We start from the raw sequence: 15,216 nt of genomic DNA on the forward strand, positions 1-15,216 counted from the left end.
CTGCAATGGCTGTGGGCTCCACCAGGCAGTATCTTCCCTCCGGGTGCAGGGAACAGAGAGAAGTGGGAGTAGGGGACCAGAGGGTAGCCTTTGCCACCACACCCCGAGGGCTAGAGAGACCAGAGTTCTCTTCCGAGGGCCACACTCCCTTCCCCACCCTTTTGAGGAATACATGCAGGAGCTATAATGAACAAAAAGCAGTTGAGAGGGGTTCTTCACCAGGCCCCAGGCTCATTGCTGGCAGGGAGTGCTTTAAAAATAAAACAAAAACAAGCCCAGTGCAGGACTTTGGCTGAGATAATGAGGATTGCTAGATCACCAGGCCCAAGATGATACCTAATAGCCAGGAACGAGAGAAGCAAAAATCTCCAGGCTCTCCTTCCTTTTAGTACCATGGCATTGAGAATCCTACTGACTCCTCCTCCTACCCGCGAGGCTATGACATGACCTCACTTGGATCCTTCTGTCAGGGAGGAAATGGTACCTTTCCAAGCTTTCCTCCAACCAAGCCAGGGAGGCAGGGGTATGAGGGCGCCGAAAGCTGAAGAACAGCACTGGGTTTAATGTGCAACAGACAGGGGACCAGGGGTGCCAACAGAGTCTAGACCTCCAGGACAACCCAGACTTCAAAGATTCTGGTCCCTCAGACCATGTGTCCCAATATATATATATATATATATATATATTTTTTTTTTTCAAAAATATGGTCATTAAGAGAAAAGCATGGGAAGCTGAGACCAGTGACTTTGGTATGAGGAAGCTACGTCCTGACAGCACCTCTTACCTACTGTCACGAAGCCCCAAATCACCAAGAAACTGCCCTAGCTGGGAACTCCATTCTTTAAGCTATTTGGTGCTGAGGGAGAAGGAGCTGGACAGGTCTGGGGGAGGCAAAGGGGAAGGTAGAAAAAAGGAGGAATCCCCATTTATTCCCTAAAGAGGTCTCCCAGGGCCCATGAAAAGGCTGTCGCAGGGGTGGGAAGAGACTGGCTCCTCAAACCAGAAACCTTCAACGTTTCACTCCAAAAACTAAGGCTAGAGCTGTAGGGCGAGACGGGGGTGACAGGCACAGGTGTTAGATATCCATCCTAGACAGACAGGGCACTCTTGCCTTCCTGAATTTCCTCTGTCCCCTTTTCTCTTGCAGTCACACCCCTAGGCCTCCTAATAGCCACACACACACACACACACACACACAAAAAAAAAAAAAAAAAAAAAAAGTTGGTTCTGCTCAGCAGGTTTCCTGGATCTTCGTAGATCTTGATGCGTTGTTTCCAGAAAAGTGAGTGACCCAGGCTCTTCTGCCCCCAGGAACCATCATGTTTCTGCTCTGAGAGGAGGGGAACCAGTGGGAGCCAGAGAACCAGGAGCCAGACAATCACCCTGGAGGAGCAGGAAGGGACATTGCACTTCCATGGGACCACCTCACCAGTGTCACCCATCATTAGCAGCCACCAGCTGCCCCATGCCCTTGCAGATGTAGACAGACTGGATCTCCTTGGTCTTAAGGCAGAGATCACAGGCCCAGACAGCAGAGGCCTCAGTGGTCACGCTCTCAGTCATGCCTGTGCACTCCGGTGGAACCACTTCTGGCAGGAGGCCTCACACAAGACAGCATCCTGGTCGTCATTCACCTCACTCCGACAGGTACCACATGGGCACCGCAGGCCTGGGGGAGGCTGGGGCCCTAAACTCCCATCTGCCTTGCCAGGGGGTGCTAAGCTGTTGGCATCTGGAGTGCCACCACCCCGTCCACTGCTGTTTGGGGGGAAACTGGGCTGATTCCCATTAACAGCAGCAGCTGGAGAGCCCGAATGGGGCTTCTGGGGAAAAGCAGTGGGAGCAAGTGGATTCAAGGGCTTCCCCCATCCTCACCACCAGGGCCAGGAAAGCCGGGGTCTGGACCAGGGAAGGGATTTGTGTTGGGGGGCAGGCTGGGGAGCCCCTGACCGGGTCTCTGTAGAGGAGAAGGGCCAAAAGGCACACCTGGCTGGGCAAAGCACTGGGGGAGAGAAGGAGGGCCCAGCTTCCCTCTGGGAGGCTGTCCCATGGTGGGTGAGATCGTGGGGCCAAATCCCCCACTGGGCCTGACATCATCTGCCCACCTGGAGCGCTGAAGTTTTGACCCAGAGGCTGGCTGAAGGGTTGACTGGGAAAGTTCATGTTGCCTGGGGGTGGATAGCCAGGGCCCTGAGGGGCATGTTGAAAGCAGGTCCCATAGGATTAGGAGAGAAAGGTGGGGTTTATCATAGAAGTGTCTGGGGACCCCTCCACAGCCTGAGGGTACCTGGCCTGTCATGCCCCCTAATACACAGAAGCTTCCAAAGAGCACAGGACTGCGGAGGAATGGAGGGGCCGCGCCGCCACCTTAGGGGCTCCGAAGTCACCCTCAAAAGGGTTGGATGCAACCAGATGATCCACCATGGGAGTCGGGGGTGGTGCAAACTCTGACAGACGTGAGTAAACAGGACCCTGAGTATTTGACTTTCTTCGCTTCTTTTCTGGGCTCTTCATTTTCAAACCGGCCTTGCCCTGCTTCCTCCCGGTGCTGGGTGGCGCAGGGGCACCGGTGCGGGGCCGCCACCTCCCTCCAGCTTGTCCGGTGGGGGCGGCGCCGAGGCAGCCATGGAGTGGGGAACTGGGGTCAGCAGCGGAGTGGGGCGGAGGCGCCTTCAGGCTGCACCATCGCCGGGCAGGGGCCTCAGACAGCACAGGCTCAGGAGCTGCAGCAAGCTGAAGACGCTGCGGCGAGGGAAAAGCGCCTTCCCAGAGCGCAAACTGCGCGCTCGCTCCAGATTTAAAGCTCGCCTCCGGCGGCAGCCCCCAGACATGTTTTGTAGACAGTTTTGCAAAGTTGCTGAGGCTGGCCTCAAACTTGAAAACCTCCTGTCTCAGCCTCCTAAATCAGTCACTAGGATTACAGGCATGTGACACCATGCCTGGCCATACCCAGGATCTTCAGAAACATACGACAGCTACCCAAGGTCAGTGATTGCCACGCCCTGGCCCCAAAATATCCAGAAAGCGGGTCTGGAGATGTGGCTCAAGCGCTGGCGCGCTCTCCTGGCATGCGTGCGGCCCGGTTGGAGCCTCAGCACCACATACAAACAAAGATGTTGTGTCCCCCGAAAAATAAAAATAAATATTAAAAAAAAAAAACTTCTCTCTCTCTTCCTCTCTCTCTTAAAAAAAAGTATGTGTGTGTATGTATGTATATATGTATATATGTATATATGTGTGTATATATATATATATATATATATATATATATATATCTCCAGAAAGCTTCTAAGATCTGACAGTTTACAGACCCAGTCTCAGATGTTAGCCCTTCCCCCTAAAACCTAGAAGAGTCCTAGGCTGAAGCAGAGAAATGCAGTTGGATGCAGAAGAAAAGGCATGGACTTGGATCAGAAACACTCAAATCCTGGCTCTGGTTCCCAGCTATGGAGTTTGGGTAAATTATTCCTCCTTGAGCCATCAAGGAGGGGCATCTGCAATAGGAGGAACTACCCCTCCTGAAGGGTCACTGGGAGGCATCCAGGCACTCCGAATGGCACCTGGCTCCCAGCAGACACTGAGCAGCCCTTGTACCCACCCCCCAATACCTTCAGGTCTACTAGAAACACAAGTCCAACAGCTGGCTCCTCGCAGGAAGTGCGAGTGGCTGTTTTCTTCAGTACTGGGGACCCAGCTCTGGGGTGCTCCAGCGTTAAGCCACATCCCTGGCCCTTTTATATATTTACTTTGAGACAGGGTCTCTCTAAGTCCCTGAGGCTGGTGGCAAAACTGCCCTCCTGCCCGCTGCTGGGGTTATGGGTGTGCACCGTCACGCCCAGCAGCCGATGCTTCTCTCCAAGGGAGGACAGGCCAAGAAACACCACCTGAACTGGCTCTTTGAAAGGGGCCCAGAGAGAACTCAGCTGGCTCTTGACCATCCAAGTCAACAGGGGGAGGAGGGGAAGAAACTGAGAACAGCCATAATGCAAGATGCTTCTCTTTCAATTTGCCTAGTGCCCCGGGACCCTGGCCTGAAGCCCTTGCAGATCATCTGTTTGGTGGCCCTGGAATGAAAAGAAGGAGGAAGGAGCCAAGGGCACCAGGGAAAACCTACACCCAAATGGGTCCCGTTGGGGATCCCTAAAGAGAGGGCTCTTAGACAGCCACCTCAACCCAACTGATCCCAAGGGAATTTCAGATTTGATGGCTGCCCCAGAGTTAGGCCACCCCATTCCAAGTCAGCGCCCACAGGCATATTTAGACTGGGCTCAGAGGGGCTTCTGGGCTAATTCACGGTGGTCCTCCAACTGTTCCATGGAGCCCCCATGCCTCCTCAGAGCTCCCCTCAGAGCTCCCTATGCCCCCAGGGCCAACAGGTTTTTTTTTGTTTGTTTGTTTGTTTGTTTGTTTGGTATGGAGGACTGAATCCAAGGTCCTTAATCATTGAGCCACATCCCCAGTCCTTTTTATTTTTTATTTTGAGACAGGATCTCACTAAGTTACATAGAGCCTCACTAAATTGCTTAGGCTGGCCTCGAACTTGTGATCCTCCTGTCTCAGCCTCTCAGCCTCCCTGAGCCTCTGGGATTGCAGGTATATACCACCTTGACAAAAACAAGTTTTTTAAAAAATCCTTGGACTAGATGATCCATAGAATGTTAACATGCTGTGGCCCATGGTTCATTTGGAACCCTGATTACTGCCCTCCTACCCAACAGGGCCTCCTGCAAGCCTCTGTTGAAGAGGCAAGTGAAGGCATTGGGGGAAAGAGGAGGTGGGCAAGGATGTGTCCAGTGGCTCTTGGCTGCCCGGGACTTTTCTCTGTGCTCACAGCAGAGAGGCCTCCTGAGGAGAGGTCCCCTCCTCATTGTGATCGACAAGGCCTGGACTGACACTGTGCCCTCAGGAGTCTTGCATCTCCATGAGGTCCCCCTGGGACAGGATGTGCTGCAGCAGCCCGTTTACCACATCCAGGGTCTCGTCCTTCTCCAGCACGATGTCATAGGACTCCAGGTAGCGCTGCCGCTGCTCCTCCACCTGCACAGGGAAGCAGACCCAGAGTCCCCAAGACGCCTAGGCCTCTTACTCCAGAGTGGGGGGCCAGGGAGGAGGCCACACAAGCACAGCTCCCAGCCCCCTTTCCAAAGTCTGAGGAGTTTAAGGTTAAGGGTTTGTCCTTTGAAGACAGAAAGGCTGCCTTAATTAACCCTCAGCCAGAGTCAAAAGGTCAATATCAAGGGTGAAAATCAAAAGCCCAGATGTTACCTCTAATCAATCTGGGCTGAGTTGTTTTTTTGTTTTTTTTTGGTACCAGGGATTGAACTCCAGGGTATTTAACCACTGAGCCACATCTCCAGCCCTTTATATTTTTTAATTAATTGTTTTTACTTGTAGATGTACACAATACATTTGTTTTATTTTTATATGGTGCTGAGGACCCAACCCAGTGTCTCCCACGTGCTAGGCAAGTGCTCTACCACTGAGCCCCAGCCTCAGCCCAATATTTTTTTTTAATGTAGACAGGATCTCGCAAAATTGCTTAGGGCCTTACTAAATCGCTGAGGCTGGCTTTGAACTTGTGCTCCTCCTGCTTTAGCCCCCCAGCAATGGGATTCCAGGCATGTGCTAGGAGTTTTCATTTGGCTCAAATGTCTGTGGGCTCCAGCATCTGCTGGGGAGGTACAGCACTCTGGTACCTTTGCACCATGCTGTGCTCCTCCCTGCCAGGGTCTGTTTTTACTGTTTTTTCTTAATTATAAACTCATGGTCAGAATACCAACGTCTGGCATCTCAATCATGCCCGTTAGGTCTGATTTAGGAGGACTGGTAATCAGCCCCACTCTCTCCTAAACTACTTTAACTTGGGCAAGTTCACCATAAACTCCTTGACTTGCTTTCCTTATCTGTAAAACCCCAGAGTCACTACCTCAGAGGGTTGCTGGAAAGACTAAATGGGTAATGTTTGTGACATGCTTAGAACAGTGCCTGACACACACAGTCACACAGGCCAGCTCCATGTTCTCTCTCAACTCCTGCGTCAGGCCACGTGTGCACTTGTGATTACTGGGGATCTTCTTCATTTCCTATGAGACTACGTGTTCTAAGGGAATATGGCTTGAGTCTTACCTCGGCACCCCTAAACTTTCCACAGTGTCTGGCACGTAGAAGGTGTTCCAAAGCATTTTTTTAGTAGAAATTCAAGGAGAAAGTGATGTGGACAGGTGGCCTTGGCCCCTACCTACCTTATCGTTTAGGAAGCCAATCTTGAGAATGTTCTCCACTCCAGGAACCCCATCGGCCATAGTGAGGTCCCCCATGGAGTCTCCAAGCAGGAGGATGTTGGTTTTGCCCTGAAGCTGCTGGAAATAACTGGAGTTCTGACACGCGGAACTGTTCTTATTGTAGGTGTGTATGAGCTGGCCCTTGAATCCCTGTAGAAAACCCTAAAAAAACAAGAGACAGGTAGCAAGGACCCATGGAGTGCCAGCTTTCCATTCTGTCACAGAGGAAAGGAAATCCTGCAAGTAATAGATAATGCCCCAACTTCTTACTATACCCTAGACTGGTGGTGGGTAAACTAGGGCCCATGTCCCAGATTTGGTCTTTTGTTGTTATTGTTTTTTTTTTTTTTTTTTTTTTAAAGAGAGAGTGAGAGAGGAGAGAGAGAGAGAGAGAGAGAGAATTTTTAATATTTATTTTTTAGTTATCGGCGGACACAACATCTTTGTTTGTATGTGGTGCTGAGGATCGAACCCGGGCCGCACGCATGCCAGACGAGCGCGCTACTGCCTGAGCCACATCCCCAGCCCTGTTGTTGTTTTTATTATACTGGGGATCAAACCCAGAGTACTCGACTATCACTGAGCTACATTCTTAGCTCCTTTTTATTTTTTATTTTGAGCCAAGTTGTTCTCAAACTTACAATCCTCCTGCCTCAGCTTCCTGAGTCGCTGGGATTATAGGCATGAGCCATGATGCCTGGTATGGCTTGTTTTTCATAAATAAAATTTTACTGGAATACAGTCACACTCATTTGTTCACTTATTGACAATGGCTGCATTTTCTGCTGAAATGGCAAAGTTGAGAGTAGTTAAAATGGAGACCACGGTGCCCCAAAAGCCTAAGATACTTACTACCTTGCCTTTATAGGAAAAATTTGTGACTGCTGTTTTAAACTAGCATAGGCAGCTATAATGTACCAATTAAAAAAATGTGGAACTGGGGTTGTGGCTCTACACTCGCCTAGCATGTGCGAGGCTCTGGGTTCAATCCTCGGGACCACATAAAAATAAAATAAATAAAATAAAAATTATTTAAAAAATTAAAAATGTGGAAAAAATAAAACTAAAAAAATTAATATTGTAAAAAAATAGGGCTGGGGTTGTAGCTCAGTGGTAGAATGCTTAACTAGCACGTGTGAGGCACTGGGTTCAATCCTCAGCACCACATAAAAATAAATAAATAAATAAACAAATAATAAAGGTGTTGTGTCCATTTTCAACTAAAAATAAATTTATAAATAAATAAACAAACTATAGGGGCCATCAAATATTGTTGATTATCTCTTTTGATAGAAGATGCAATACAGGGGCTGAGATTGTGGCTCAGTGGTAGATCGCTCATCTAGCACGTGCGAGGCCCTGGGTTCAATCCTCAGCACCACATAAAAATAAAAAAATAAATACAATAAAAGATATTTTGTCCAGTTACAACTAAAAAATAAAAAAAGCTGCAAAATAAATGCTATTCATGGGAATGTAGATCTGACTCAGTGGTAGTGCACTTGCCTAGTATGTGCAAGGCCAGGCCTGGGACCCGTCCCCAACAGAGCAAGAGGGAAAAAAAAGAAAAGGAAAATGCCATTCAGGACATGAGTGTGTACTGCTCAACTGCAGGCCATGTCCTAACCACAGGTCAAGGTGATAAAAATTCTAGCCATTGATTTTTGTTTTCTTTTGGTAGTACTGGGGAGTAAACTCAAAACCTTATACATGTAAGGCAACTCCACCACTGAGCTACATCCCCGACTTTTTTACTATTTTTTTTTTTTTTGAGACAGGGTTTTCTAAATTGCCTTGGTTGGCGTTGGACTTTTAATCATCCTGCCTCAACCTCCCAAGTAGCTTGGATTAGAGATGTGCACCACTGTGCCTGGCTTCAGTCACTGTTTTTATGGGGAAGAAATCAGAAAACAGGTGAGTGGGAGCAGGCCACCTACAATCCCAGAAAAAAAATATCAAAGTCCAAGCCTTTCAATACTTAGAGTAGCACAGGATTGATGACAGTGACATAGGACCAAGCTGAACCACACACTAGGTCCCCATGGCAGAGACACTAGAGACAGTCCTTCGAAAATAACTGATAAACCAGGCATAGGGATGCATGCCTGGAATCCCAGTAACCTGGGAGGCTGAGGAAGGAGGATTGCAAGTTTGAGGCCAGCCTTAGTAACTTAGTGAGGCCCTAAGCAACTTAGCAAGACCCTGTCTCAAAGTAAAAACAGCTGGGGATGTAGCTCAGTGGTAAAGCACCTCTGGGTTCAATCACCAGTACCAAAAAAAAAAAAAAAAAAGAAAAGAAAGAAATAACCACCTGAGGGCAAAGAAGCCAGCTGTCTCCCTTTCCTGCCTCCCCAGGTGGGGGTTAAAGTATAGGATAAAGCAGTCAGGTTGATGGTCCCCACCCCTCTGCTTTTCCCTGCCGAGATGGGATATGGCTCACATCTTCATTAAAATCCATGTAGTTAGACACAATGTGGATGTTGGGGTGGAACACTTCCATCTGTCGGATAATTTCTTCCAGGATATCACCAATGCCCGCAGAAAAGATGAACAGCGGAATGTTGTTACGATAGAGTGTGTTGAAGAATGTCTTATACCCCTCCCTGTAAAGAGAAGAAAGAATTCTGACATGGAGTTGCCTTTGCTACTATTCTTTGTCTTCTACTTGGGCTAGGTATTTTTTATAATTTTCATTGTTTTAAAAACATTTTAAATTGAGGTACACAATGTATACAGAAAGTGATTATGTACTTGCTGAATGAATTTTCACAGATGTATACGTCCAGGAAACTCTAATCAGATCAAGGTTCCCTCAAAGGCCCTCTCAGTTAATACTACCCTCCCCCTGCATCTGACTTCATATCACCACTGATTAACTTTGCCAGTCCTTGAACTTCATATAAAGGGATTCAGCCAGGTACAAATAAGCACACCTATAATCCCAGCAACTCCAGAGGCTGAGGCAGGAGGATCATAAATTCAAGGCCAGCCTCACCAATTTAGCAAGGCTCCAAGCAACTTAGTGAGACCCTGTCTCAAAATAGAAAATAAAAAGAGCTCAGTGTAGCTCAGTGATAAAGCACCTCTGAGTTCAATCCACAGTACCAAAAAAAAAAAAAAGGTTGGGGAAGATTCAGGATTCATACAGAATATATTCTTTTGCTCTGGCTTATTTTGTTTAACATACTGTCTGTATGGTTTATCCATTTTCTGTTTGTCTGTCTACTTTTAGGTACTGTGAATTTAACACAGGGGTCTTGCTGAGTTGCTTAGGGCCTCACCAAGTTGCTGAGATGCGTTTGAAGCTGGTGATTCTCCTGTCTCAGCCTCCCTAGTCACTGGGTGATTTGCCTGTGGTGAGTAGTTTGTTCCTGTCACTGCTGTGCTGAAAATATCATTCCATCATATAATTGTGCTTCAGTTTGTTTATTTGGCTTCCTGTTGATAGACAACTGAGATGTCGTCAGATTTCAGTATAATGAATAAGCCCTGTGCATGTCCTGTGGTGTTCACTCACTGCTCTCGGACATTTACCTGGGAGAGGGACTGTTGAAACAACAAGAGAGGCCAATAGTATTTTGCTACTGATCATGCACTGGGCAGCCTCCTGGGACACCTTCACTGGGGCCCCTCCACATTCATCTCATTCTTTTCTGGTCTGTACACATCTCTGCTCTCCTGCTGTTTCAGGAGCTAGCCTCTCTCCCCAGTAAGGACTGCCAACCTTTGAGGGCAGGTACTGATGTCTGCTCCTGTCTCGGGGGGGCTCCCATCCCTGCTCCAGGAAAGAAAGTTCCAGCAGAGACAGCTGCTTGGTGAAGGATAGTGATGATAAAGGTCCTGGCTTAGCAACTCTCATGTCTGGGTAAAGAACAGCAGTCACCCAGGGGGACTCCAGAAATCTTTACCATCAAAAAACAGAAAAAAAAAAAAAAAAGAGCTGGACTCTAGGAGATGGAGCGCCAGCATTTTGCACTGCCTCCACTGGAGATGGCTCCATGGCCAGGACTCGTCTCCTTGACTCCCAGCTACTAACTCTGCTCCACTCCTCCCCAGCCTCCTTTGCATAAGCAAAACAGCTTCAGACTGAGTTTACTGTTTTGTTTTGTTTTTGAGTTCTGAAGCTGGAACCCAGGGTCTTGCACATGTGAGGCATGCCCCGAGAATGCAAAGCAGTTCTGAAGAGTCTGGTGAAGCGTTTCCAGGGCAAGAAGCTCACCTGAGCATCGCAGTGGACTCCCCGACCACCTGCGCTATCTGACGCTTCTGAATCCTCTGCTGACACAGGAGGTTGTGCGCTTTGGTCCACCTAAGAGCAGACACCCCACGAAATTCCAAGTCACCCAAGGACGTCAAGGGCCCTTTCCCTTCACAGAACCAAGTCCCCCCCGACAGCCTCACTCTTTTTCACTGAGCCATTTCCTGAAGGATTGTGGCCATCCTTAAAAGGAAGAGTGCTGAGGGCCATTGCCAAGTAGGAATGACGCATCGAAATTTCCTTGCCAGCGTACCCCATGTTAAATGGACTTGCCTTGGAATTTCGCTGTTGACATTGCATGTAAGGTGACCTTGCTCAAGGACCAGGGCGGATCCGGGTTTAGAGCTGATCAGGTTTGAGGAAGTATCCCGGTCCTTGGGTTTAGGGCGTTCCCAGTTTAAGACAATATGGGTTTTAGGGAAGTTGGAGGTTGAAGATTATTGCTGCTGGAAATAGGGCGTTCCTGCTACCTGAGCTCCCTTTGAGTTCTCGTGAGATTCAGAAAGTATTTTGGAAAAAAGCCTCGTGGAGTAGGTGAATTGGGCGGCAGCAGAACTGGGATTTCCCCTGAACGTGTGTAGAGGCCGGTGTGAGTTCGGGAATAAAGAATTGCTGTTTGAATCTACAAAGCTGTGAGTGGCTCGTGATCTTGTGCCCAGCCAAGACATTGGCAGAAGAGGGCAGGAAGGCAGCATAAGGGAGGCAGAGCTGGGGGTGGGGGAGGCTGTTAGCTGTGAAAGTGGAAGCCCTTCTGGACCCTGTCCTCTGTGACCCTCCTTTCTGGAGATGCTGCCCAGGATGCACGGTTCCATGGCAGGGTTGCTGTGGTTTGAATGTGCCCCCCAAAGTTAATTTTTTGAAAACTTGATCCCCAAGGCAGAGATGCTGGGAGGCTCTGGCCTCATGAACGGATTAATGCTATTATTATGGGAGTGGGTTCCTCATACAGGGACAAGTCCAGCCCCCTCTTGATCTCTGTCTGTCTTGCCCTCTTTTTGCGCTTTCTCCCTGGGATGATGCAGCAGGAAAGCCCTCATCAGACACTGGCACCTTGACCTTAGTCTTCCCAGCCTCCAGAACAGTGAGCCGATATGTTTCTGTTCATCTTAAGTTGCCCAGTCTGTGGTATTCTGTTACAGAAGCACAAAACAGACCAAGACAGGGACATTTCTCCAACAGGCCACCGAACCAAGGGATTTCTAAATTTTTCCAAGGAGTCTTTGAGGGCCTCCACTCTAGCAGACACCGGAAGTCCTGGTGTATATGGAGTTTGTTCTACTAGCTGGGCTAATGGCATTACAGCTAAAACCTCAGTAAGGTGAAGGAGCTGTCAATTCATCAAAGCTCTGGAAGAATACTTGCAGCCCACCCCAGCCCACCTTCAGAGCCCAGGAGCATCTCTCACCAGCACCACTTACCATTCTACCATATGAGGCAACTTCTCTTTGATGGATCGGTTTGGGTCAATCTCAATTGGGTAGTAGTGGTGATACAGCGCCGTGAGCTGGAGACATCCACATGAGTAGGAAAGCCATTAGCACACACCAAGTTTTCCCCCAGCAAAGTCCCACAGCTTAGTGTGAGAGAAAAACTGCTTAGGGGATGCATCCTTGTGTAAAGGGTGTTAGTTTTTGTGTGGGGATGCGTCAGTTACAAGACTCAAGTTTCTCCTCTTTTATTCTCTTACAACACTTGCATCTACCTACTTGATAATGTCCAGGGTGAGATTAGACCTGCAGAGCTCCTCTTGCACTCGCTCTGAGAATGAGGTCTAAGAGGCAGCAATATAAGGAGCTTTACTCTCCTATAAGAAAGGTATCAAAGCTGGGCGTGCTGGCACATGCCGATAATCCCAGAGCTCTAGAGGCTGAGGCAGGAGGATCATTGAGTTCAAAGCCAGCTTCAGCAACAGTGAGGCGCTAAGAAACTCAGTGAGACCCTGTCTCTAAATAAAATACAAAATAGGGTTGAGGATGCGGCTCAGTGGGCAAGTGCCCCTGAGTTCAATCTCCCATACCAAAAAATAAATAAATAAATAAAAATGCATTGGAACTTTTTTTTTTTTTGCTGATGTTATTAATTAGCTCAGTCATCAGGGCAATTCTCAGTTTCTAGAAATGTGGTATGCTTTCTCAGGTGCTAGGCAAGGTGGTTTAAAGAACTATATGAAAAAACACTTTTCATTTCACTTAAATAGTTATGGATTCTTCCCCCCACCCTTGTACTGAGGATGGAACCCAGAGGTGCTCTACCACTGAGCTATGTCCCCATCTTCATTCCTTTTATTTTTTATTTTGAGACAAGGTTGCTGGGGGTGACTCAGCAATAGTGCACTTGCTTAGAATGCATAAGGCCCTGGGTCAATCCCAGGACTCCCACCAAAAATTTTTAAAAAAGAGAAAGAAGTTCTCAATGTGTGTTTTTTGAAGTACAAAAACATTTTCTTATTTTCTTTTTTTGGTACCAGGGATTGAACCCAGGAGCACTAAACCACTGAGCCACATCCCCAGCCCTTTTTTATATTTTATTTTGAGACAGGGTCTCACTAAATAGCTCAGGGCCTCGCCAAGTTGCTGAGGCTGGCTTTGAACCTATAATCCTCTTACTCCATCCTCCCAAGCCACTGGGATTATAGGCATATGCCACTGTGCCCAGCAAGAACATTTTTCTAAAAGTATATTAGGACTCAAAAGATCATATATATGTGTGGAGTTTTTTTTTGTTGTTGTTGTTTGTTTGTTTTTTTTGGTGTGATTTAGATAATCTCAAAAAAAAAAAAGATTGGGGAACTGGGGATGTAGTTCAGTGATAGAGTACCACCAGTACTGCAAAATAAAAAAGTAAAAAATAAAATAAAAATAAAATAAAGTGCTATCTATAAACCACTGCTCATAAGAAGTAATCATCTCCAAGTACTGGAAAGGCATGCATGAGAGCTTTGGTTTGATCCTCAGCACTGCAAGAAAAAAGGAAAAAAGAAAAAGAAAAAAGAAAAGGAATATTGGAAGAATTGATGAATGATGAGACACCAAGAGACCCAGTTAGAATGCAATTTAGTGAATAATGAAGTGGAATTGAATGATAAAGTCATTCACCCAAAAGAGCTCATCGACCTATAAAAGTGCAGGAAGGTTAAACAATATAACATTCAAGCCTCTTATAATAGCATAATGTCTATATTCCAACCATCCATCATCCTATGTCTCAGCCAATAGGGAAAAGCTTTTGTTGTGTATTAAGACGAGATCCACATGAGCATAAAAATTAAAAAAAAAAATCATTCCTAAGATCTCTATGCTGGAATCTGGTTCTAATCAGGAGGCACTGAAGTAGCACAGGATATCCATTTCTGAGCAAAGAGAGACCCACCTCTTTCCGACACTCCTCACTGATGATCTTGCTGTTATCCAGAATATCTGGAAAAACATGAAACTCCTTTTATTTGCTCCTTAGAAGCTGTCATCTTGTCAAGCCCAACCAAGCAAGCGAGAATATGACTTACTGTAAGAAGAAGGGCATCGCTTTCCATTATATGAAAACCTGCTCAAGGTCATGTCAAAATCAGAAATCACCTAAGAGGCAAAAGAGAGGTGCTGATGCCTAAACAGGCACTTTCTACTGTGGCCCTGCCTCAGCCTCCGGGTAAGAGTGCACTTGCTTAGAATGCTTAAGGTCCTGGGTCAATCCCAGGACTCCCACCATTAGAAGTCTAATCAGCCCAGTGGCCAGCCTCGGGGCAAAACCCTGGGAGAGTTAGGGAGGGATAGAGAGGGAGGGGAAGAGGTGATCCTCGTCCTCACACCTTAAAGGAAAGCCCAGTCTCCTGGAGGGGTGTGTGTGCGCGCGTGTATGTGTGTGTGTGCGCGCGCGTGTATGTGTGTGTGTGTGCGCGCGTGTATGTGTGTGTGTGCACGCGTGTGCATGCTGACTTTCGATGGCATCATCCCGGTGCATGGGTTCCTTCCTAAAGCGTCTCCACCTTACCTAGTGAGGACCCCGCTGGGCTTGTAGTGCGTGGCCGGGGAAGGCCCAGGTCCTGGTGCGGGGTGTTTTCGAGGAAGGGGCAAAAACACCTTGAGATGTTTGTAATCTGTTTCGGGACAGCAGGGTCCCCCCGCGCGCGACCCTACCTGCCGCCCTCAGGCCCTCGGGGCGCTGCGCGACGCCGGGCCGCCGAGCAGGAGCCCTCCCGCCGCGCGGCCGCTCCACTGTACCTGCAGCCGCTCGCCCCCGCCCCTGCGGAGCGCGCCCACGATCTCCAGCACCCGCCCGGGCTGCCGCATCCGGACCGTGGCCTTCTTCAGGGTGCTCACCTGTCCCGAGACCCGAGAGAACCGCTGACCCGGGCGCCGCGCCGAGCCGCAGGGAGCAGGGCTTGCCCCGGCGCCGCGCCGCGACTTCCGCAGCCCGCCGGGGACCTGGGGGCGCCGCGGGGACAAGGGCCCGCTGCTGCACGCGGGGCGCTCCCCCTAGCCTCACCTCTTCCGCCATCTCGCGGGTGGCCTGGTCCGTGGCACTAGAGACGACTGCCGCCCCGCGTCCGCACTGCGCAGGCGTCGTCCCCAGCCGTCCGCGCGGCCGCCTCCCGGGCCTCGGAGCTTTGGCTGGGGCGCCCGCGGGAGCAACTGGTGGCGAGTTCTATCGGGAGGAGGAGGGGGAGGGTCTCAAGATCCTGGG

At 48.8% G+C, this 15,216-nt stretch overlaps 2 protein-coding genes across 4 annotated transcripts; both read right to left on the reverse strand.

Annotated features, from left to right (window-relative positions):
- Positions 1–1,434: 1,434 nt before the first annotated feature.
- On the reverse strand, positions 1,435–2,728 carry PYGO2 (pygopus family PHD finger 2; the record flags this gene model as incomplete). The annotated part of the gene is given in 8 exon segments (XM_081271964.1): positions 1,435–1,577; positions 1,580–1,861; positions 1,864–2,082; positions 2,085–2,198; positions 2,201–2,242; positions 2,245–2,367; positions 2,370–2,568; positions 2,571–2,728. Coding segments are annotated over 8 exon segments (1,179 nt in total). The 5' UTR covers positions 2,628–2,728.
- A 1,732-nt stretch (positions 2,729–4,460) lies between these two features.
- Positions 4,461–15,167, reverse strand: NT5C3B (5'-nucleotidase, cytosolic IIIB). 3 transcript variants are annotated; one of them, XM_081271004.1, is made up of 9 exons: positions 15,019–15,167; positions 14,754–14,852; positions 14,042–14,111; positions 13,909–13,955; positions 11,958–12,043; positions 10,501–10,590; positions 8,722–8,884; positions 6,243–6,443; positions 4,461–5,037 (listed from the first exon to the last, which is right to left on the reverse strand). In XM_081271004.1, exons 1-9 carry the CDS (start codon positions 15,028–15,030, stop codon positions 4,903–4,905), a joined length of 903 nt encoding a protein of 300 aa, XP_081127130.1. In that variant the 5' UTR covers positions 15,031–15,167; the 3' UTR covers positions 4,461–4,902. The 3 variants fall into 3 exon arrangements, with proteins under 3 accessions (XP_081127130.1, XP_081127131.1, XP_081127132.1); XM_081271005.1 differs by lacking the exon at positions 14,754–14,852; XM_081271006.1 differs by lacking the exons at positions 14,754–14,852; positions 15,019–15,167 and adding an exon at positions 14,853–15,012.
- Between the last annotated feature and the right edge of the window lie 49 nt (positions 15,168–15,216).

The sequence above is a fragment of the Spermophilus citellus genome (genome assembly GCF_964194105.1).
Source record: "Spermophilus citellus genome assembly, chromosome: 17".
Lineage (NCBI taxonomy): Eukaryota > Metazoa > Chordata > Mammalia > Rodentia > Sciuridae > Spermophilus > Spermophilus citellus.

Coding starts and splice junctions, on each gene's coding strand:
- NT5C3B (XM_081271004.1), bottom strand. Junction 12,044..13,908: donor GTGAGGAGTGTCGGAAAGAG/GTGGGTCTCTCT, acceptor GGATGTCTCCAG/CTCACGGCGCTGTATCACCA. Junction 10,591..11,957: donor TTGCCTCATATGGTAGAATG/GTAAGTGGTGCT, acceptor GTCTGCTCTTAG/GTGGACCAAAGCGCACAACC.